The sequence below is a fragment of the Gymnogyps californianus genome, chromosome 2 (assembly GCF_018139145.2).
Source record: "Gymnogyps californianus isolate 813 chromosome 2, ASM1813914v2, whole genome shotgun sequence".
Taxonomy (NCBI): Eukaryota; Metazoa; Chordata; class Aves; order Accipitriformes; family Cathartidae; genus Gymnogyps; species Gymnogyps californianus.
The window spans coordinates 156,949,838-156,973,655 of record NC_059472.1 but is presented as its reverse complement, the minus strand read 5'-3'; the positions used below and the strand labels follow the sequence as shown (position 1 = coordinate 156,973,655).

Sequence of the window (23,818 nt, the reverse complement as noted above, 5' to 3'; positions counted from 1 at the left end):
AAATCACTCAGAATGAATAGTGCTGCCCTGGCAGCTCCAAGGAAAGTAAAGTACAACAAGTAAGGGCAGTATGAGAGTGAATTCTATCACCGTTCTTGTTCAGTAACTTTACCTGACGTGCTACTGGCTTTTCAGTGGGGACAAAAAAACAGGTTTCCTGCTCTGAAGACTTTACAACTCAGTTTGGACCCTGATGCAACCAAAGGGAGAAAGGCAGTAAAGGAATAAAGAAAGAGAGGAGCACTATGTGACAAGGCTGTGCCGGGAAAGCATACGCTTGTCTTGCTGCCTCTGCCTCCTCCCCTGATGCTGCTAGGACTGAGCGAGAACTAGGTTTAGGGATGACAGAAGGCCAAATGATGTTTTCTTGCATTGTCCTTTTGACTCTTAGAGTCACCACAGCACAGAGCAGGAGTGTTTAACTCCACACCCCTGTGCAAAATGCAATGAAAGACAAAGCCATGAAAAGCATGTTTCTGGGTGTCATAAAGATGCAAAACATTGATCAAGTACTAGATTTGTCATACTGTTTTGCAGCTTTTACATACATTTTAATATGTGTATCTGTGCGTGAAAAGGCAGCTGCAAGTCAAACAGGTGATGATGGGGTTGATGCTGTAACTTTGCATAAAATTATTTGGAAATCAGAACTTTCTGGGAGTAAAACCAAGTGAGCACAGTGCCCTCTGGGTCTTTGCTGACATGAAAATGCTTGCACAAAGCATTATGAAGTTAAACTGTCTCACAGAAAACATATGTTCTGTATTTAGATTCTATGACTTTTAATAGAGGGATGAGGTTCTACAAAGTACTGCACTTTTCACTGGTTTGAAAGAAAAATACATGCAGCACCTCTCTCCCTTGTGTGCCATCCTTTGCATGCCCACATAGTCCTTTACAAACTTAGTGACACCCACTGGTATCTTTGTTCTCCCACTGGCGTAACTTCATTGTCTCATACGGCATTACTCCCTGCGTGAAAAGTAGAATCAAGTCCAAATGCATCTGCGCCCTGTTAAAGGAAACTATGCTGCTTTGTTGCAACTTAAAATGTATTTTCTTATTTAAGTTTTTCTGGTTTATAATCCAGAAATCATTAAAATGCAGATTTCCTCCATGCTCACCTAACTACAACACAGACAGTTTTCTCTAGGATAAAATGAATTATAAACACATATAATTGGTGATGCATCATGCAGAACAGACTGATGGAACAGATTGCTTGAAACCTCTATTTCTATACTGTCATTCTGTCTGTGTGCCAACTCACTCAAAGAACCTCCTTTGAACATAAAGATGAGTACACTTGAATGCTTGCCCAGTGTGCCCTTCTACCCTAGAAATTTGGGGGAAAAAGTACATCCTGCAATTCACATCTCAGGGAGCTGAGCAGTCCCAATGCCACTTCAGACCAAGAAGCCTAAAGCGCACAGATGTGTTTAATTTAGGTATAGGAGCAGCCCCCAAAGCTCCAATGTGTCTTCACATATTTGCAGTTAAGAGTTTGTTGATAAGGTTGTTCAGAGATCCAGGAAAAACACTAAAGTTTAACAGTGGTTTCTGAGTCTAAAGCCTTTGGGAATATGTTTAGTTTAAATACATGTGTTGGGGTGTATCTTTAGACCCTATGGTACTGTCATTGGGCAGCCTACTTCACTCCAGAATCTCATGGTTGCTTCACCAAGTGACAGCAGAAAACACTCTGAATGACTGGAGGTGATCAATAGCTTCTTTAAAGTCAAGTTTGGCAAAGTAACAATTCATGAAGTGATTATTGTTTAACTCAAACAATACCTACTATGTAAAGGTTGGTGTCATGTAACATTCACGGAGTTACCTGTTCTGCAGTACTCATGTGAACCATGGGGCCTTTTCTGTCTTTGGTCTGACATAACTTTATATCACTCCAGGGTAATCCCATTAAAATAAATTGTGTTTGACTGATAAATAGCTAAATTAAATCAGAGCAAGAGGTGTATGGACACTTTGACGGCTGCCAACAATATTCCCAGTACTGGTAATATTTTCAAGAGTGTACACGTATGCTGGCCAAGACATGCCCTTGCTGCTGTTCTTCCCTTTCCTTGGCAATATTATGGACCTTGGATTCTGCTAGCTCTATACAATCTGTTATCTGAAATATCAGGGCAATTGCTTTTATGGTTCAGAGGTACTCATGCAAATAGATATTATTCCCACTTGCTATTTAGAGTGGACATGGTTAAACGTGACATGAGAAGTAAACATCACTGGGTTTATTTCTTTTAAAGAGTGCAAATGTTCTGTGTATGTTTATAAGAATCTGTCAGTTCTCTGTCTTTTTTTTACGAAGTGGCTACATAAGAGGCTTGGCGTTGTTGAGAATTCCTTCTATTTATGCCTTTTATGGTAATTTTTAGGGATTCTGTCTAATTTTTTTTTGCTGTAGTCATGGTCAGGACTAAATTTTAAATCAGCTCAGATAGATACAGAATAGAATTAAGCTAAAAGAATTTACATTATTCCTTAAGTGGGAGTTGTAACTTTATTGCAATATTCCTTGTTTTAGCTGCCACGTATGTAGTTCTAGAGACATATTTCAATGAAAATATTATATAAAAATTATATTTTCAATGAGTAATATGCTATCCAAGGCTGTTTATCCTTTGCCAGACTGCTCTAGCAATAAAGCACCTCTTCAGAAAATTGTTTAATAAAAGATCAACAGAAATCTCTTTGATTTTAAACAGAAGAGAACAACTGGTGATTGCAATAGCACTATTGGAAAATGCTGATGTTTTAATCAAAACTATTACAGTAGCCTTTTCTGTATGGACTGCAAAGGTAGCCCTAGTTTCTGCACCTAAACATAAAACCAGGCACTTTTGAAAGGAACAAGAGGATTGGAATCAAACTCTTTAGATAGTAATCTCTGAAATTTATACAATTATCAGAGAAGTACTACCTTTTTTCACTCTGTATAAATAATGTTAATGATTTCCTGGATTAGCACACCAAACTCCCAGTGCGGTTAATTATAGTCTTACATTTCTTCATTTTTATTTTGTTTTCCATAATTAGGAAAGAATTTTCTAATCCTTAAGGAAAAAGAAATGTTTCCTTAACTATAAATAAAGTGTAAGAAATTTTCTTGCTTCCCATCTTAACCTTTTCAACATGTACCAAAGCAGTCTGCATTGAACAGGATACCATACATCTATCTTGTAGACATGTTGGAGGGTAAAGGGACCATTATAGTAAATGAGTTTTTGAATAGTTACGGCTAGTAAATGGCAAGAGAACATCAGAATTAATATGAATACCATTTAAAAAAACCAGAAAGCATCCATGGGGCAGGTGTCTCTTATTAACTGGTTGGCTGCACAAACCAATTTCCCAAATACCAACATGTAGAAAAGCAAAGAACTAAACTGTACATTTTATAAAATATCACATCAAGCTGCATAATGAATGATATATCCCACAGTTTTTCATGTTTTGGGGGACCTAGCTGATTTATATCATGGTGGTCTCTGTCTGCATAAATGACTGAGCCCTTGAATTCCGGTGGAGCTGAGAAACGCTTTCTGATCCATTTCGAGAAATCGAAGAGCTGTGGAGTCTGTAATCTCTGCCTGCTGTCTGCTTCCAGCACAAACTCCGCCATTTTCTTTTCAGCTCCCCTTGCACCTGTGTTAAAAAGAAAATGCACACGATGGGCTGAAAATGTTCTTTTACGTGAGGAACTTTTCCACCTTTATTGGCTGTCAAATGGGGACCTCTAGGAATACAATCATAGAATGGTTTGTGTTGGCAGGGACTCTTAAAGATCATCTAGTCCAACCCCCCTGCCATGGGCAGGGACACCTTTCACTAGATCAGGTTGCTCAAAGCCCCATCCAACCTGATCTTGAACGCTTCCAGTGATGGAGCATCCACAAGTTCACTGGGCAACCTGTTCCAGTGTCTCCACCACCCTCATAGAAAAAATTTCTTCCTTACATGCAATCTAAATCTACCCTCTTTCAGTTTAAAACCATTACCCCTTGTCCTGTCACTACAGGCCCTGCTAAAAAGTCTTTCTCCATCTTCCTTTTAATCCCCCCTTCTTATACTGAAAGGCCACAACAAGGTCTCCCCAAAGCCTTCTCTTCTCCAGGCTGAACAACCCCAACTCTCTCAGCCTGTCTTCATAGGAGAGGTGCTCCAGCCCTCTGATCATCTTTGTGGCCCTCCTTTGGACTCACTCTAACAGGTCCATGTCATTCTTGTACTGAAGACAATCACCTCTCTTGACCTGCTGGACATGCTTCTTTTGATGCAGGATACAATTGGCTTTCTCAGTTGCATGCGCACATTGCTGCCTCATGTCTGATTTTTCATCCCCCAGTATCCCCAAGTCCTTCTCTGCCGGACTGCTCTCAATCCATTCATCCCCCAGTTTGTATTGATATTGGGGACTGCCCCGACCCATGTGCAGGACCTTGCACTTGGTCTTGCTGAACTTCATGAGGTTTGCATGGGCCCACGCCACAAGCCTGTCAAGGTCCCTCTGGATGGCATCCCTTCCCTCTAGAACATCAAATCAATTTTTACAAAATTACAAAACTGAGGCAAAGACTGTGTCTACACTGTCTGTGAGGAGATGCCCCAAGGCCACTTTCAAAATCAGTTTTTGTATCACTTGTGCTGCAACATTAGCTTTTGGTATCTAGCTATTAATCACACGTACTTAAAGCGTAGACCCAAATGATTAGCCCACAATCAGGCATCTTATGAATATCAAAGACCAGAATAGCACTCAGGAGACCTGAATGCCAATTCCCTGTGCAAGCAGGTGTCTTCTTCAGACAGATTCCTCCTGTCAGACACTGCGTGCTGTTTAATGTATATTCTACCTTAAAAAGTGGCTGACATCAAAAGGAATTCCTTGCATCTTCCTCATTTGAGATTAGGAAAGCTGCTACATGCTGAGCACTTCTGAAAATCTGCTGCTGTTCTGGGAGTTAGATTCTGTCAGAAGATTACCCCTAAATACTTACTAAATGGTGTTTCAAGTTTTGGATAAATTTCTAGACTTGTTGCCCCTCACTTGCACAATACACATCATTGCTTGTAACAGAGCTGGAATTACATCATGTTAAATAACAGAAGACACACTTACTAACACCTCGGTTTGCAAGGAATTAGATTTCAAACAGCTCTTAACTCTTCACCCAAATACACTAATTTCTCCTTTTGCATGGAAACTGCCACATACATATTCTATAAATAGGAATGCAAACATCTTCTAAAACAGCTTCATGTATCAGAGTGGAATTATAGGGGCACTTATAGATTTATTGAAAACAATATTTAACATCCTCAGTAGAAAAGGTGAGACTTACTTCACTGTTCAAAAAACAATACAGGACTGCAACAATCAACCCCTGGAAAGAGACAATATTTCTTAGTAGGCAGTACCAACCTAGGTCAATAAAACTTCTTTTGAATAAAAACTTTAAAATTTACCTGAAAAGATCCCAAACACAACTCAAAGATTATTTTATAGTTATTGGAACTGCGGTCAGGAAATAGAGCAAACACTGTGTAGTGAACTCCAAATAATGGAATAAGCAACAACGTGGATTTTGCAAGCCTCCTGAGTAAACAAAAGAGAAAAGGCTGGAGTTTAATGATAAGCTCGTTTTACTAAGATAAGAACCTGATGCTATGTCGTTTACATAAACCTCGTATGACTTCAGATTTATAAACAGTCTTAGTAAGAGTCATTTATTGCAAATTGTTTTCCTTTCAGGCTTGCTATGAGATTAGCCACATAGTAACCTCATAAACTAACATGTGCAATTCCATGTTATACTTGATCTTGCTGACCTTGCACTCTTCCAAAAGCTGGTAAAGGGCTGCAGGGCCTCTCTAAACCAAAAGACCCTTTTTCCCTTGCCCTCTGGGCAGCCGCGGGTGTAGGACCTGCCCTCTGCTGTGGCTCTATGGCACACATCCAGCTGCCAGCCTGGTTTCATGGCACGGTTTTTGAGGGTGGCGTTTTACTGCATTGTTCCACAGGACCACATCTGACCAAGCGTCATGAGCTGCCATCAGGTCTCTCAAGGTATTTTTTTACCTGGCATAAAGGGTTCAGAGTGGAAAGGAGTAACACCTTCCTGCAACGTCATACAGACAGATCCTCTTGCATGGAAGGCAAAATCTCTCTTTTGAAATTAATTGATGTTAATTTCCTTTAAATGTGCAACTGTATGGTTAGTCTGTACATTGGACATACACACTATGCAAACAGTATCTAGGAAATGTAATCCAGAATAATCTCAACTGTGAGATTTTTATGAGCAATTTCAGATTTACCCCCAAATGCTAAAATCTCATAACTATACTGATGGTATTAAGCATATACCATTAACTAATTTTTAATGTCATCAATTACATAATACATTTTAGCACAAGACACTACTGAAGTTAAGGAAGGAGAACTTTAAATCATTAAGCAGAGCAGCTCTGACAAACTGCCTGTGAAACCACTGAAATGGTGAATTGCTAATTATCCCTTTTCTATCACTTATTTCACTCTAATAACATCAGTTTTATATATTATACAGGGCCAGTCATGCATGATTATGGATATCTGGTATCAGATAAAATTCAAGGAGTTATAACGTTCAGTCCCATAATTCTTCACTGTCTTGATGAATATAACTTGATCCAACAATGAAAGGATGCTGTTGTGAATGCACCTATTTTAACAGAAAAGTCAAGGTATTTCAAGCAGTTTTATTTTTTCTGTGTCAGTCTTCATGGCCTTCCTTTGTTCATAATGTCCCAGAGGCTGCATCTGTTTATGTGGAAATAATCAGTTCTGACAGCAAAGTTTCTCAAGAATAGTAAAACCCTCACATCTAAAGGTGATACCAGTAAGCGGGACAAATAGGATTTCCTTAGCAGAAGAAATTAATTTACAACTGGAGGAGATGACGATGGCAGCAAATTTTCTGGTTTCCCAAGTGAAATGGAAAACTGATTTTATTTGAACTTAACCTTACCCACTGCAAAAGTAAAATCAGCAACAAAAAGGATGGAACCAGGTACAAGCAAGTGGGACAGAAGAGGGGAAGAAAAATGGTGACTTGCATGAGTAGTATTCATTTTAGACTCATATTTCACTTCCACTCCATTCTTGTTTTAATAATTTTTATCTAGCTGATGTTACTTTCTCTATATTGCACTTACATTTTAGTGAAGGAAAGGGACAGACAAAATAGCCTTATTCTTCTCTGTATTTTAGACAATGCATTTGCATTTTGAAAAACGAGCCTTCCAGACCTTTAATTTGCTCTGTAGATGCAGTATTTCTTGAGGAGGTTAATCTACTGTTCCCATGGGTATCGGCTAAAGACCATCCAATCCAAACTTAATCAGGCAATCAAATGCTAAAAGCAAAGAATTCACAGGGCCGAATAATGAAGGACAAGGTTGCTATTAATGAACATTTTATACTATGAAGCACTACAGTAAACTATGGAAAATGATGGGACCGATAGGAAGGGAATGCTTCATTTTCATAAAATACATAAATACCACATGGAGCCAAAGAAAAGTTCCTGTCACAAGAAGTAAACTTGAGGGGATTTCCTGCCCATAGGTCGGTCATTGTGCTAAATAATACTGTGGCAACTGCATAATTTCATCTAGGTCAATTTGGTTCTCCCACAGGTTTAGTTAAGTCAAGCAGCAAACACAAAAAAGGACCCTTGTAGCAATAGGAAGCAAAGCCTTATGTCAATCTAGTCGTGTCACCTTTTCCATGGCACAGTAGAATTCTTCACTTTTTGCATCAAATGTGTCACGTTGTTTACAAAACACATAAGGTCCTAGTTCTCTTGGCTTTAAAGATATGCTTTACTTTAGCACACCATGTTTTATCTGCTTTTGGGACAGGAATTCAGTATTTTTTAAGTGAAGAAAAGGTGTTATCCACGAGCACATTTTCAAAGGCCACTTGCATGGTTTTGAATTTTCAGTGTTCATGTGAGGTTTTGTCATTGAAATATCATATTAACAACAAACTGAAGTGTCAAACTCAGTGTCTATATCTGGGCTTTAAAATAAGACCTGCTACAACAGACTCTTGATTCTGGATTACAGTATCCAGCAGCTATTATAATAAACAACAATAACTGATATGGCAATATAATAAAGAACAAATCGAATTTTAGCGATGTATTTAAATTTCCCCCCAACATTCCTTGATTCTAAAGCTGTGGAAACAACGGATGTTAGGATTTGATGTTCAAACCAAAACACAAAAGAAGAAAGCCTAAACAGAAATGAAGTTGATCTAAATCAGAAACACTTGTTTTCCTCTAGAAAAATAAAGATGCTATTTTAAATCAACATAAAACATTGTATTTCTTTTTTTTTTTACTTTTTGGGAACAACATAACTTCTTTCCAGCTCTTAAAATATATGTAAATATTACAACAAAAAGTATTTTAGAGATGAAAAATTTGAAAGAAGTGTTTTCAAGGAGGTTGAAGCAAAGTGTTTTGATCTTGAAACTTTTGTTATGTCAAAATGAAATATTTATACATTAACAGAAAGATTTTACTCTCCATATTTTTTGTATCAGCATATTCATGCTGATACAAATGAAGGTGAGGGCCGGCGAGCGCCGGCTGAGGTGGAATCCCGGGGCGCGTCGAGCTGCAGGTATGGAATATCCCTTTGGCTAGTTCAGGTCAGCTGCCCCGGCTCTGCTCCCTCCCAGCTTCTTGCCCACCTGCTTGCTGGTAGAGCATGGGAAACTGAAAAGTCCTTAACTTGGATAAGCGCTACTTAGCAACAACTAAAACATCAGAGTGTTATCAACATTATCCTCACACTAAATCCAAAACACAGCACTGTACCAGCTACTAAAAAGAAAGTTAACTCTGTCCCAGCCGAAACCAGGACACATGGATTAAACTCAAATTCAAGAATAGCTTGTTGGTCTTTATGAAATTGCATATTTTTTATTGAATTTAGTGTTTGACAAAAAAATTATGTTCATCTCTTTCACCATAGTGATAAGATCTTCATTAAACCACATCTAAAAGTACTTTGGAATTAAATGTAATGGTAGTATCACAGCAATTGTTGGTAGCAGGTTTCAGCAGAGGAAATCTTACAGAGATTATTTTGGTTCTGTATATAATATCTAAAAATATGACTCACTTGTACTGTGACTGGTCATTTCCTCCAACATCTGGAGATCTTAATTTCTGCAGTAAGATTCTTATAATACTAATGAAAAGTATAAAATTCACCTGCAAAGAAAACAAATTTAATGGTGATTTCTGACTTCTCCACTCAATACGGACCACAAAGAAATGCTTATCAAGTCAGACAAATCAACTCAGCAGTGGGTGTTGTGTATCTCCTGCCAGAACACATCAAGCTCTACACTGTCAAACCTATTGTCTGTTTTCTGCCTCACTAGGTTTGTTACGTCCAGCACACCTCTGCATGGCCACCAGTTCTAGTCTGGCTGGCAAAAGCCTTTGAAAGCTCCAGTTGTAAGCAATGCCCTCCTTCCAAAATCTCAGCTGAAGACAGGTTTCCTAGCAGTATGGGACATGGGATGTGATTTGGTGCAATCAAGCATTGTCCGAAATTGTCAAGTGGATTCACGACTGGAAGCCCAAAGGAAAATCTGAGTCCCATACACAGTTTTGACCCTCTCTTGCCTCTCGCCTTGACTTTTAATATTTTCTGTCTGAATTAGGGGAAGAGAAGATTGTTGCACAGGTGACCTGTCCACTCCGATCAAGCATAGAAAGGGCCTCTCACAAGTATCTGTCCGTCTTGGGTATTGATGCAGACATTATCACTGAAGGAACTGAATCCTTGCAGTCTAATTCTCGTGACAGCTGTCTGAGATAGAACAGTGGTATTATTTTATTTCATATTTTATTTCACAGAAAGCCATTTGCATAAAAAAAGTTATGATCAGACCCTGATCAATCTAGAAAATGGAAGTATAAAACTCAGTAGATCCTAAGTCTCACTCACATTATTTCTTCATTCTTGGCCTTTGGCATCTTGTGTTCACCAGCCCTTCTGGTGCTGGATTGTTTGGTGCGGTCTAGAAAACAGCGCACTAAATATAGCATGCCTGTACTAAAGTGAGGGAACACTTGGAATCCACACCTTCACAGCAACAACGTGAGCTAAAAACTACAGCTACAGCTACATAAACAGCTGCATGAAATGCATACATTTTAGAAGAAATCAACCTGGAAAAAATGTCTATCACTGTGAAAATGAGCATTTTATTGTTTTTAACTAACCCCATCCCAAAGCCCATAATCAGGAGGTTGGGTACCCAACCAGACAGTGCTTGCCTCACTGCTATAAACCCTCAGTCTCTGCCTTGATGTATTGCTGGAACTCTTCTTTTTCCAATCTTAACAACTTGGCTGTAAGCTTTTCAAGTTCAATGAATTTCTGTGTCTTCTCTGACATACCCAGTACAATTTGTGATGTTAATAAATAAACCATGATCGTAGCAACTGCACACCCCTCTGTATTTAATATTTTGTTTGAAATGACAGGTGAAGGGAAGTGACAGGAACTGACAGGGATTAAATAAAAAATTAGGAAAATTATATCTAAATTTTTTGAAAGTAGAAGAACAAAAAAGAAATGTTAGAAAATATAGGCCTTTACTGAACTTAACACACATTTTTCAGGCAGATGATGACTTAGACGTTTTCCTTGATGCAAGTCCCCTACAAAAGTAACAGGCAGAAGCCTGTTATTGGTGATTGTATCTACAGACTTACCACAGCAGAGTGTACAGACCAAGATAAACATTTCTCAGTTACTTTGGTGTGACAGAAGTACTGTTTCCACCCGAACACCACTCCTTTCCAAATGAGAGCAGTTTATGCAAGTGGAAGTATGGAGAAGGCAGCTGTGGAGGCATTTACTAAATGGAGAATACGGGTAACACCACATAAACTGTTTGGAATAGTCACCCCCAATTAAATAACTCTGAAATGTGTACAGCATGAAGCATAGAAGCCTGCCAAATAACTTTTCTCAAGCCAAAATTGTCAGGAGGAGATGCTAGGGAAGGTTTCTGACACACTGAATTAACTGGAGCCATTCCCACTTTGAGAAGTGACTTCAGAACTTGCTCTCACAACACTGTTTACTGTTGGATAGTAACCTTATAGAAAGTATAATCTTCTAAGCAGTGAAAATGTTTGGAGTTAACACAGAAATCGATGGACGACAGTGGATATGGCATGAAGACTGAGCGGACTTCCCATTAAATCTAATGCAGTTAAACCATTGTTCCTTAAAACCTTTGCTTGATTTCCTCTGTCTTTCAAAAGCATATTCATGGCATCATCCTCACAACCAGGCTCTATTCTACTCTTCTTCACTCTTCTTCCTCCTCTTAAAGATTTTCAATATCAATCAGCCATACTCTGGGCTTTCTTTCACGCCACTACATAAGACAGTCCATGAGAGTTCTCAGCTCAGGTGTTCTGCTCTCCTTTATTGTCCTGAAATTCAGCTTCTTTCAGAGTTTTCCTGTGTTCACCTCATTGATTACTTACTTACACAGATGTCCTTCCTACTACTGAAGCCATTTGTTATTGCTGGTCATCCTTGTCACCATTCTCCGTGAGTCTTCCAGTCTTCCTGCATTCTTGAGCAGCCTGAAGGCACTGTGTGAGTGAGTATGATGTAAGTACATCATACTTTTATTGAGAAACATCATGACTCTTTCACAACACCTATCCAAAGAACTTGCAATAATCTGTTTTCACTGTTGAATGGCAGGCAGCACTGACCTCATTATTCAAAGATCTGAATCTTCAACTTCTATTTTTTCTAGAAGGTAACAGGAAACGTTGAGGCTTATCGTGGTGTATGTACATTGAAAGTTATGGTCTCATGAATGTAGTGTTTTTCACTCATCAATGACCAATTTTACGTGACCAATTTTACGTTCATTAGCTCCTCTTGCTCTAGGAATGCACAGCAGTAAGTTTGCGTAGCATCCTAGCTGCCACAATGAACGTGCTGTTTATAGTTCAATGCTCCAACAAGATATGTTACTTATCCAGCAGGAAAAGGTGAGTATCACTGCTTTTATAACTCTCTTTCACAGCTTAACTTCCCAAATGCAAAATGTAGTTGATCAAACAGCTGAAGAATCATCTAATTGGAGAAGTAAGTGGCTTCACACAGTACACACTGCAGAATCACTTGGCCATCTTTAGTTGCTCTCATCCCTAAAACATGTTGTTTAAGAGAAGAAACATATCTGGAAGGAGACAGCAGATTCTAAACGTGTGTACCCGGCAAGCCAAAAAAGGTCATCTGCAAAATGTTTCCCTATGTCTTACAATCCCTTTGTATCAAATCGGTAATAGAACCATTAAAAAAACCAAAGGACGACTGTTCCTTTGCCTCAGACAGTGATTCTGGTCCACATTTTATGATAGACCGGACCTTTGCTGACTGACCAGTACTCCATTTTCTTAACTCACAACTCATTTCCCAGTCTTTGCTAAGATCCAGCTGCAATGCAAGTCTGCCAATGAGCACTTGGATAACTTCTGTTTCCAGATCTAGGACTTCTTTGGAGAAGCACTGCTTTCTGGCACATGAAGTCTCAGCTGTCTACCAGATAGCTGTTTAAATTGAACATCCAGAGAATAGACTTTAATCTTTCTGTAAAGACCAGGTGGTTTGTTTTGCTTTTATCTTTCAGCATATTTTCTTCACTCTGGACCATCCCCCATTCTCCAGCCCCTTTGAGGTACACGTATCCTCTTCATGCTGTAGTTCTGTTGCATGCCCATTTCTTCATATCATAAAACATCTTTTCTGTGAGTCCTTACCTTATGTCATTTCACAGATATGCCTACTCTGCTTTCTCTTTAAACACTGTAGAATTCACTCTGATGAAGATGATAGGAAGTTCTCTCAAAATTATTTTCAGCAGACACAGACTGAAAGGCAAGCCCAAGCGTAATGTGTACTCTTGAAATCTTCTGTCATCTAATAATGCCCTAATTTTTCTGACTAAAATGTTAAAAATAAAGCAAGTGTATCTGAAATGTATTAATTTGCACTGTGACTGTTTTCAGAAATGGACATATAACAATAGTATATTATGCCCAAAGTTAATTACACAGTCATCACAGTGAACAGGAATTTTATTATGCTACTCCAGTAATTCTAATGAGCTTCACATAGGAAAAGCCCCATGAAACATTCTCAATGGTATTCTTTTGCAAATACTTCATGTTCAATATATATTTCAGTAGGCTACCAATTAAAGAAAGATATACACAGCCGTAGTTTTTTATGGCTGCAATAATATCAGATTCTCAATTGCAGGGCTATCTTATTTATATGCAAAATAAAATCTGCAATTCATTGAAAAGTATAGTTAGATTTTTGCTTCCCCCAGGCTCATAAACAGGAGAGATGTTAAAGAAAGAACAACATACAAATAAAAGCAACTGCTCATTTAATAGGAGGCAGATAAATTTTGAAGGCAACAAATTTTAATGGCCTTGGCATCTGTTTAACATTTCTCCTACAGTGCAATTTCTTTTCATTAAAACAGGATTCTTGCCTATCTGTAACTAGCAGTAAAGAATAATGGCTATATGCACTGCACAATGCTGAACTGATCTATAATTCATGCTTCAAAGTTTACTTACTATAATAGAAATTAAAATTGGTATTCGTATAACCCACCAGGGACCACCATGCTCATTTGTATCCCAGCAACTATGGAAAAAAAGAGGGAAAACGACGTTGACATTAATATCATCTGGCAAGCAAGACCTGTGAAGAGAAGTATTTCTTACATACAAGTCAAAGTACACTAAAATAATCCCTGTTCTAGCCTAGAATTCAATATTTTTCTGCTTTTAATTTTACTTCCCTGGTTTTAATATACATATTCAAATCAGCTAAAACATCAGGCACACTAGACTGTACCACTAGACATCATGGAGGACGTTGGCCTTTAGGGAAACGAAGCTTAGTTTCACTTTGTGTAAGGACACTTTTCCAATAAACACCAGCCTCTGGGTAGCAGGAAGATCTAAAGCAACTGACAGATACAATTGAAATGACATAATTAATTCCTTGTGGGATATTTAGGTTACAGATGGCTGGAACTGGTTTAGGAAAATGTGAGACTGAACCTGAAATATTGTCTGAAAAACTGACAATTTAATTTTCACTATGGGCTCAGCCCTTTTGGTCCAAATACTCTGAGAATAAGTGCTCTGAAAGATTAATCTTAAGCAAGGGCAATACCCTTTCGAGTTCCTCTAACTGTGATCATAATGACAAAGGAAAAAGGAGTTAGCCTTCAGTTTACCTGTTAGAGGTCTTGCAAAGAAAACTTAGAAATTATGTAGGACATGATTTTTCAGCTTAATTACAGAACCAATTGAAAAATATTAGTCAGGTTGAAAAAAAGGAGTGTGAAAACTGTTTGTCCCACTAGCTAGGAATGCTCTTCCATTCCTTGGGGCCAGCAGGAGCAGCAAGTCTGATCTTCCTACAAAATTCTTATCTCAGTTCCCCTTTCCATGCCAGGAGCCAGGCCTAGCTCTAGTTAGTCATAGCTTTACCTGACTATGTGCATCTTACATATGTTTACATTACACTGCTTCACTTCTGGGAATGTAATTTAGATATACCCAAAGTTATCTAGATTTCAATCTTTTGAGTTGCTAGTTAGCAAATTAGAATGCCCAGCATCTTACTGCACTGTATTGCAGCACTGAACCCAAGGACCCCGACTGCTATTTTAAGTATTACTTTGACTTCCAAAGCAGATGATAGCTCTAAATGTGGGTCTCAAGGGGTAATGTTAGTCATAACCTATCTCGGCCCTCTCCTGCCCTTAGAGTTTTTCGAATAAACAGCAAGCATGAAGAGCGTGCTGAAGAGCTCCTAAACACCTGTGCCTTTATTGCCGTATCTGAATTTTCAGTTCTGTGCTCATCCCCTTCAGAACAGCAAACTACCTTTGGGTGAACACCACCATATCCAAGGCAAGAATTGTATTGGCACAATTGGAGGCTTTGAGCTTTCTCTCCCACACGCACTTACCCAGTGTCCTCTAAAATGATCCGTGTCACTGTCCATGTAATAATGAATATGGTAGGAATTCCTGAAAAATCCCAAAGAGGTTGAGAGGATGATCACAAAAATTTAAGTCCACAAAAAAGAAAAAAAGTTCAGCCTGTTAGTAACCAATTATTCCCCAAATATACAGCATATATTAAACAGTTTAGTGAATGGAGGGAGAGGCCCATCTGATGAGCTACGTGATGTAAACAATGTATTACAAAAAAAGACTGCAGGGAAGTGGGTTTATTTCTTAAGAAAATGCAGCCATAATGACTAATACACAAAGAACGTGCCTTTCTTAGGCTTCTTTCAAGCTGTCAGAGTGACCTGCAAGGAGATAGATACAAGTTATGTGTTCCCAATGCGCTTCCAATGACTACAATATAAAACCAAAGTGTAAATCATTTCATAAGCAACCATTCCCACACACTGCTTTATTCCCATTTCCCAACACTACCTAAACGTTTTATGACCACCTATTACCGGAAGCTTTAAAGCGCTCCACATAAATATCATTGCACTTTCTGGAAATGAATGGAATACATGTATTTAAAACCAGATGGACAATATTATTGGGCTTTTCAAAAAGGCAAATAGCATAGCATAGCCTGTGGCTGTGCAGCTAAACTTTCTTTTTCCTCCCAAATTAGGACAGCCTGAATCATATGTTTTGCAGTGGCAGTCCTTGCACCATCCTATATCCTGAACAACCCCTGGGCATTGTGCAGATTGCACAGGTCAGAGCCTGTGCCAAGGAGCAAGCTGGCAGCTATGCTTCGGCAGTTTTGTGCCCGCTCTCTCCCATGGTACAGCGGCTGTAACCTATGCTGGAGCTGAACTGAGGAACTAGTGAGTCTGAGGAGTCATCCAACAGAAGTGGCATGACTACCTTGGTATGAAATATTGAACCTGACTAATACATTCATCCAGAAAAAAGAATATTATTGGAAGATGTCTTAAGTTCTTACCCCATCCAATCAACAGGTAGACTGTGAAGTGTCTGTTGGGGGAGAATATTAGCACAAGGAGGATGTGGAGGTAAAGTCCTTCAACTAAGAGCCAGTAAAAGTTTGCCATAACACCGTACTGAAAAAACACCAAAATAGCCTTGCAGCCCACCTGAAATATGAGAATAGGGATCAAAGTTGTTGCAGGAAAGATGCTGTATTATTCTCTTATTAATATATCCTATAGGTCTTAACTCTGCATATAATACTAGTAACCCAGGTCCAGTAGAAATTTTTTTCTTCAGTCAAGCAAATTGAGACATTGTAAATGTTACTGTATATATAAAAAGAAAATGAATTATTAAAAAATTATTTAGATGGCTGTCATAGCAAATTCACTCAGAAATTTTGAAAACTTCATAGCATAAATATTGTAAAAGGTGGTGGTTATCAATAAATGCACACATTTGCAATAGTTGGTTAATGAATGGTATTAGATTAAACGATCATCTACTAGGTGGCTAATAAATGTATTAAAATCCCAGCTGGCTTCCTAATGTAGTAAAAATTAACAAATAAACTGCTTTATGAATTTTTCAAGGCTAAATGGGAAACAGTGAAAAATGTAACTTTACATGATGAATACTCTAAGTAAACTTAGAAGAAAAAGTTGACTGGACTTTTAAAAATTATATTTTCCCTTTAGAAAATGCTTTAGTGTTTCTTAGTTAACAAAACACATAAGCACGTATCATAAAATGAAGTCCCAATATACTTATAGTCTGTGTGCTGCTCTTCAGAATTAATTTTCAGATGTCTGTGCTGCTGATATTCCACAGTGCTGGCTGCTGCTACTTTGGTACTTCCCAGCAGGAATCTGGGATGTGAGAATTGAACATAAAAATGCTTCTGCTGAGACTGAGCTGAGAAATGTGATGATATGGTGAATGTAACAGACTAAACAAAACGGACTAAATAAAACTCCTAGTTTCTGCCTGCTTTACTCCCTTCCCCATTTTAAATACCCTTCATACCTCCACTGTTTCTGTTAAAATTCCAAGTACACCAAATACCTAAGTAGGTAACTTACTCATTTAGTAATTGATTTCTGTCTAAACATAGGTGTCTATTATGAAGTGAGATGCCCTCAGGGACTCCAGTCACCAGCTGCTAAGCCAGAAGGGCATAGACCTCCTAGAGATACTTCTTTCTATCCATCAGCCCCTTGTGGTGTCTCAGATATCTCAGTGCATCCCAAGCAGCATACATACCTATATTTATGCCTGTGTACATGCCTATATAGACAACTAAGAGTCCAAAGGCTTGAATTCATTTCACCTAATTTTAGCTGCCTACAAGCAAGATTTCTGATGAAAGTTAGCCACTTACTAGCCAACTAGCTCCTTATACAGCTCATGAAGAGAGACAGGCACATCCAGAGAAAGTCTTAAAGCAGATGAGATAAACTGTCCAGTGAGAAAGACAGAAGCCCAGAGAAACAGCTTAGTTCAGTCATCTTGTTTGGTAAGACCAATCCTACCTCTGGACTTTGTATCCACTGAAGGGATATCCATTGCAGACCAGTAATGGGCCAGAAAATTTAACATGGAGAAAATTAAACATTTCAAAATGCAAGCTGAAATTGGCTTTTATGCTTATGACTACTTAGAACGAGATTAGCAGTCAAAGTCTAAAATTTTTGTAATCTCTTTTAAATTCCAATACTCCCCTGTATTATATTCTTGATTTACATACCAGAGCCCCGCATCAAAATATTTTCCCTTCCTCCTGCAGCTAATCCTGTATCAGGGGTATTTCCAGATGCTGAACAGCGGAAGTAGTAAAGAGTTAGCCAAAATTATGGCTCTGTGTCATTCAGATCCAGGACCTAGTTACACTGCATTTTGAATTGTGTGCTTTTAGACATCTGTGCGTGCAGCAGAACTGTGGAACATCACACACGTGACAAAAGGGGCAAACCCCGCATGCAGTTACGTCAGAAGGGTAGCATCCAGCCGATGCAAGACAAAACACCCTTGCCAAGCTGGTGTCAGATCATCCCACGTATAACGCAACAGAAATTACCCAACAGTCCACAAAACTGGACATATGCAAATAGGAAAATATGAGGCTTTGCAGCCAAGAATAACTGGAGGATACAAGAAATTGCAGAAATCCTGTAGTATTTTGAGAGTCCATTGACTAATCTTTCAAGGACCTAAGAACTTTTGATTACCCCTGGCAGTCTGCCTACTAACTACTTTGCCTACTTTGGGTCTACTAACTCAGAGCCTAGTTGCCTTCATCAGAAATATCCCAGATTATGAATTCATACATACAGCTTGGTAGTCACTGCTAAGAACTTTATGCTTTGGGACAATACGGCTTCATCAATATAGAAATATCTTCCTTCCATTTTTTTCTCACAAGCTTAAACTGTAGTAAATTAAATTCAGAAGATATTCAGCAATATTTGTGGGGTTCTTCTGCAGCACTTTTGACTGAAACAGCGGAGGCAGAGAATGGGGAATATCATATAGTGGTCAGTCTTTTAACAGCATGACTTGAGATTTTTTTAACTCCTGCGCATGGAAATGCAGTAAACATATTAGCTTGCCAAGAATGCAGATGACAACACTTCTGTCATAGCCAGAAGAGTTAATAAAGACAAATCCTGCAAATATTTAATTCCCTGACTCATTTCTCTGCCTCCATTGATACCTGTCCAATTCCTGGACCCCTGATAAAGCTGCTGGAACATTTCCAGATGAGCTGCCTTTAATCGTTCCCAGCTGATGGCACTCCTGTTTGTCTTAAACTCTCCCAGCTGATGAATGCAGTGGCTATATTTATTCTGAGCTATAGCTGGTCATGATTTGTTTTGGTAGATGACATGTTGTCCCTTCATGGACATGCAAAACAACATTAACTTCTCTTACTTGTGCTGCAACCTTCTTTCTCTGGCTAATTCTAATAGACCATTTTGCTAGTCATTATATTCTCTGTGGAATTGTCTACACTGACAGCTTGGTATTCCTAAATATTTAAAGGGATCAGGGAGGAAAATTTAGTGACACAACAGTATTATACCAGGTAGTAAATGAGGTTTATTACCCATGAGGTTTGATCCTCTGGACAGTGAGCTGTGTTGGAGCTGGAATAGAGAATATCATCCTTGACTAAAACAGAGATTGCTCTTAGAATGAAAGAGAAGAACAGGTTCAGATGGATGTAGTTCCGAGTACAATGAAGTTTTCTAAGAAGAGATTTAAAAACAGGCATTTTAGATTTCCAGACAGAAAGCTCTTGAACAGACTTCTATTACTCTCCGGTTGTTTCTTAGTAATATGAACCTTGAGTAAAAGCCTACCCTTTCCTACTCTGTCATATTGTCAGTGCTGCCTTGCTGTTTTCTTTTATCATCATCATCCTCATCATCATTATAGGCTGTCCAAAATATACAAATAAAGTATCTCTTACTTGTTTTCAGTATCACAGACCAAAAGATCCCAGTGGTATTTCTGCATACCACTGCTTTTTTTGGTCAAAACCAGCACCTTGAACTGCACCTGGAAACACGCCAGAAGCCAGGGCATTTTAGCAAGTACAAGCAACAAAAGAACGAAGATGCAATAGGATGTTATGGTGGTGCGCAGCGGCAGCTTCCAAGTAGTCTTCAGGTTTTGATTTTTACCAAACACTAAATAATCCATTCTGAAACTACTAAAGCAAGGATAGTTACAGTGAGCGTAGGGAAATAAATAATAGATCCATCTTGCTAGCCCCCAGTTTGGCAAAGGACACAATACCAGGCTGAACTTAAAGCAGCTGTCAAAAATCCAGTGATTTCTGCGGCTATGCATGTCCTTTGCTGAAACAGGTTATGAGAAAAACTGAAATACTGCTATTACGTTGGACTGCATTGTATGTTCCTCTGGAATTCAGAGATACATGCAAGTTCCAAATAGGAGGAAAATATTTTTCTTGAGTAACTAATTTAGATGATTAGTTCTTCATCCCATTCAGTAGCTGAAATAAATAATGTTGGATATATACAAGGCTGTCAAACCAACATTTTGGAGGTAGTGGGCAAGAAAGTATTTTTATTTGAGATATGTATGATGATTCAGAAGAACAAAGAAATGCTGTTCTTTAACAATGAAACAAAAGCTATCATGCTTATTCCTTTGATATGACTACCTCATGATACAAAACTACCATGTGAGGAACGTTTACAGACAGTTGATGCGCATGAGAGCACATCTTATAGAAATGATGGAGATTCGTATTTTTCTCCTTGGTAAGAAACACATATCAGAGAAACTGACATTTTTTTGGAAGGTTTTGTTATACAGGAGTAACCCTGAAGTATAGTAAGATCGAGAATGTCAGTGTTATGTAGAAATACGCTGTTCTACAATTTATTTTCAGTGTGAGTTGGAACAAACCAACCTTTTTTAAAATATCTGAAAAATACTATTTATTTTCAATCATTTTGATTTCCACTTTTCTAAAACTTTATGATATATTAAAACAGACATTCAAAATGAAGAAATAGAAACTTGCATTCTAAGAAGGGTAAGGCAACTTCTTTTGACTAAATCAAAATTATTAGCTTTGCTGTTTATAAATTAAGTTTGCAGAAGCAAAAATGTGCCTGACAAATTGGCAGCCTCCAACAGGAAAATAGTGTGCTGGAAAGTTACCAATTAGTTTTAATTATAATAAGTCCATAGAGTATTATGTGGGGAGTGGCACCCTAGTAACAGGAAAAATGCTGTCAGCTTAGTCTGGCAAGGTATTTACATATATTCACATTTTATGTCTTTGTTTTGAGATTAAAAGATTAGCCAGATATAAAATCCTTTCCTTTTACAACGCTTCTGAATGTGTCCTTTACAGATATTAAGAATGGGAACCCATATAATGTTTCTGTAAAGATTAAAATCAAGTCCAGTTCTTTGGAAGAAATGCAAAACAGAATATTGCAACTGCATGGAAACGTTCAGAAACAACTCTTCTTTCCCCACCCGACAGTTCTGCCTTTCGTGTGCTTATAGCTGATATTGTGAACAACTGCAAAGCCCTGAGGCTGTATCCGTTCTGCCAGACAGTACATAACAATATATAATGGACTGCAGAAGTCAAGTCATAATACTTAAAAAAGAATTTCCACTTCCTTGTCATGAACATATTACCTACAATTAAATTAAACTCCACATTATTCCATGTTTCCTTTCATTAAAAATACTGCACGTATTCAGGATTAAGTGCAGTATAAATGAAGCATACATATACAAATCCAGCAATGCACAATTTTAATAATCTCTTGTGTTACTAGTATCCAGAGTTCAAATCCTAATCCTGCTGGATGAAGTCAGGATTTTGACAGCTCTACTGCGTTAGTAACTTCTGATTTTTAACTCACTACTTAACTACCAAATCTCCTTTAGATAGCTTCACTTAGAAGAGCTGTTCTTTGCTCTCCTTTTTAAACACAGCAAGGTGAAAGTTTGCTGGTTACATTCAAAGGTGAATGCATTTCAGGGGTGAGTGATTGATCTTTACAAACAGTAGATTGACATTCTCTATAAAGAACCCTGGGACCTTTCAGGGCAAAGTATGTTTCCTGGATAGGAGGTGTTACCAGCTGAGTAGCGAAAAGTTAAAACTTACATAAGCATTCTTATTTTCCGAACTCTGGGCTTAAAAATGACCATAATGTATGGGATGCCTTACAACATGTCTGCGAGACAAACAGGCATACACACATGGCTATTTGCATTCACTTCTATTACTGATAATTTACAATTGTTTCAGCTGCAGCCTTCCATAATAACTGGCTGCTTGCTATGTGCTTGGGAAACTATATACTGAACAGGGTATTTTTACAACTATTATTTGGGTTCCTAATTCAACTCACTATGTTAGGAGGCCCCTACACTCCCTGCAGCTAACACAGAAACAGGCTTCTTTCGGGGGAGACTTAGAAGACCTTATGTTCCCCCCTGAAAAAAAGCCTGGGTCTTTCCACTGACTCAACAGAGAGGTTGGGGAGTTCTCAACTTAGATATTTAAACTGAAGTTGAAGGCTTTGAGTACACCTCTGAAATTCTTGATCTGTTTGTTATAACTGACTTCTGGTGATGGACAACATTCAGATGTCTGTAACACACTGTCTTAAATGTGTTATTAGGTTTTAGCAGTTTTGAAAATGCACGATCTGCCTGTAGCATTTGCTGGTAGAAAGAAGATAACCATGAGTGACTCAATTCATTTTTTTCAAAGATATTCCAAAATATAATTATGGGTTATGTATCTGCTCTGAATAGTCTCTGAACATTTAAATATTGAGAAAATTTGATGGCAGACTAAAAGGCTTACAGAACTTGCCATAGGAATAGTTCATCAGAGGAATGAGGCTCCGACAAACAACATGCTGTCCTCTACAAATTACCTGTACTTCTTTTTTACCAAAGCTGAGAGATGCATTTTCTTGTTTTTCTTGGTGCAGAGTGGAACAGAAAAGTTGTGTGAAGTTTATGATGGAGAATATAAAGGCTATTCTATCAGACAGGTAGAAGTGATACATAAAGGCATGAAGGTGGAGAGACTGAGAAAAGCTATGATACTGATAATACCATTTTGCAATTTCTTTTACCAGCTGGAGACAGCTTTCAGTCTCACGTAACTTCCAGAAATTAGGCAAAAACAACAGACAGTACTGCCTTTCCTAACACTGCCTAACAAAAACATTGCACACTCAGCACTACCCTTCAGCACAATTATCCATACCTTTAAATCCCACTTGGAGAAATTAATGATTACCTTCAATTGTAGTACCCCTGGAGACCACTCAGAAGCTTCCGCAAAATATGGCTGCCCACTTGTCCAGTGTGCAGACCAGTATCCTACTAATTTTCAAGAGCAATTCAAGGTGTCGATTTTAATAACCAAATTGAAAATGCTTTATATAATCCGTTCCTAAATGACTATTCTTTCTTACATGGGCTGTAATGTCTGCAAATTTGTGAAGTGCTTTGAAATTTTTTAATATGACTGGTGCTAGCAAAAATCAAGTTAGCATTACATTATTGTCAGCTGTTTAATTGAGAAAAGTGTAAAAAACAATGCATTTTCTAAATATCTGAGCAAAAAGACAACAGTTAAAACCGCCTTATCATTATTCATATTTACTCATGCAAAATACATACCTGAAAAGGCAAAGAATTACACTTCCCGTAGTAAGAGCAATCAGAGATACGCTGTGTCCAAGGGTATAAATTGCCTTCACCCTTACATAGAAGTTGACCTGCACAGAAAAATATATATGCAGAAACCACTTACTGATATGTAAAATTGACTGTGAAATGATAGAATTTTCCATTAAATAGCTCTGAAGGCTAAATAAATGGCATTATTTTCACTCTTTGCTCTACAGTCCATGATGAGAATGCTGTATCTTTATTCCAACATATTTTTGCAATGCAACATCTCAAGCCAATTGACCTCAGTAGAAAATTCAGTCTCAGGAACTCAAAACTCAAGACACACAAGCTGGTACAATTTCAGCTGATTATCCCATGTCAATGAGGTCAAAGAAAGTATCAGATTCATCAACTTCCATAAACACAACCAAACTGGGAAGAATGAGCCACAGTTTGAAAGAATGGATTATCTCTGAAAGAGAGTATCTCTCTCAGTCCTTCTGCTCT

At 38.2% G+C, this 23,818-nt stretch overlaps 1 protein-coding gene across 1 annotated transcript in view; it reads right to left on the bottom strand.

Moving 5' to 3' along the window:
• Window positions 1-3,486: 3,486 nt before the first annotated feature.
• Window positions 3,487-23,818, bottom strand: part of VIPR2 (vasoactive intestinal peptide receptor 2) — a 58,256-nt gene continuing 37,924 nt past the window's right edge. The window contains exons 5-13 of the mRNA XM_050891593.1: window positions 23,318-23,415; window positions 19,218-19,359; window positions 16,125-16,275; window positions 15,136-15,196; window positions 13,725-13,794; window positions 9,205-9,296; window positions 5,491-5,620; window positions 5,367-5,408; window positions 3,487-3,669 (exon numbers count right to left, since the gene is read on the bottom strand). Coding sequence (XP_050747550.1) covers window positions 3,496-3,669; window positions 5,367-5,408; window positions 5,491-5,620; window positions 9,205-9,296; window positions 13,725-13,794; window positions 15,136-15,196; window positions 16,125-16,275; window positions 19,218-19,359; window positions 23,318-23,415 — 960 coding nt within the window. The 3' untranslated portion in view covers window positions 3,487-3,495. The remainder of the gene's footprint in view (window positions 3,670-5,366; window positions 5,409-5,490; window positions 5,621-9,204; window positions 9,297-13,724; window positions 13,795-15,135; window positions 15,197-16,124; window positions 16,276-19,217; window positions 19,360-23,317; window positions 23,416-23,818) is intronic.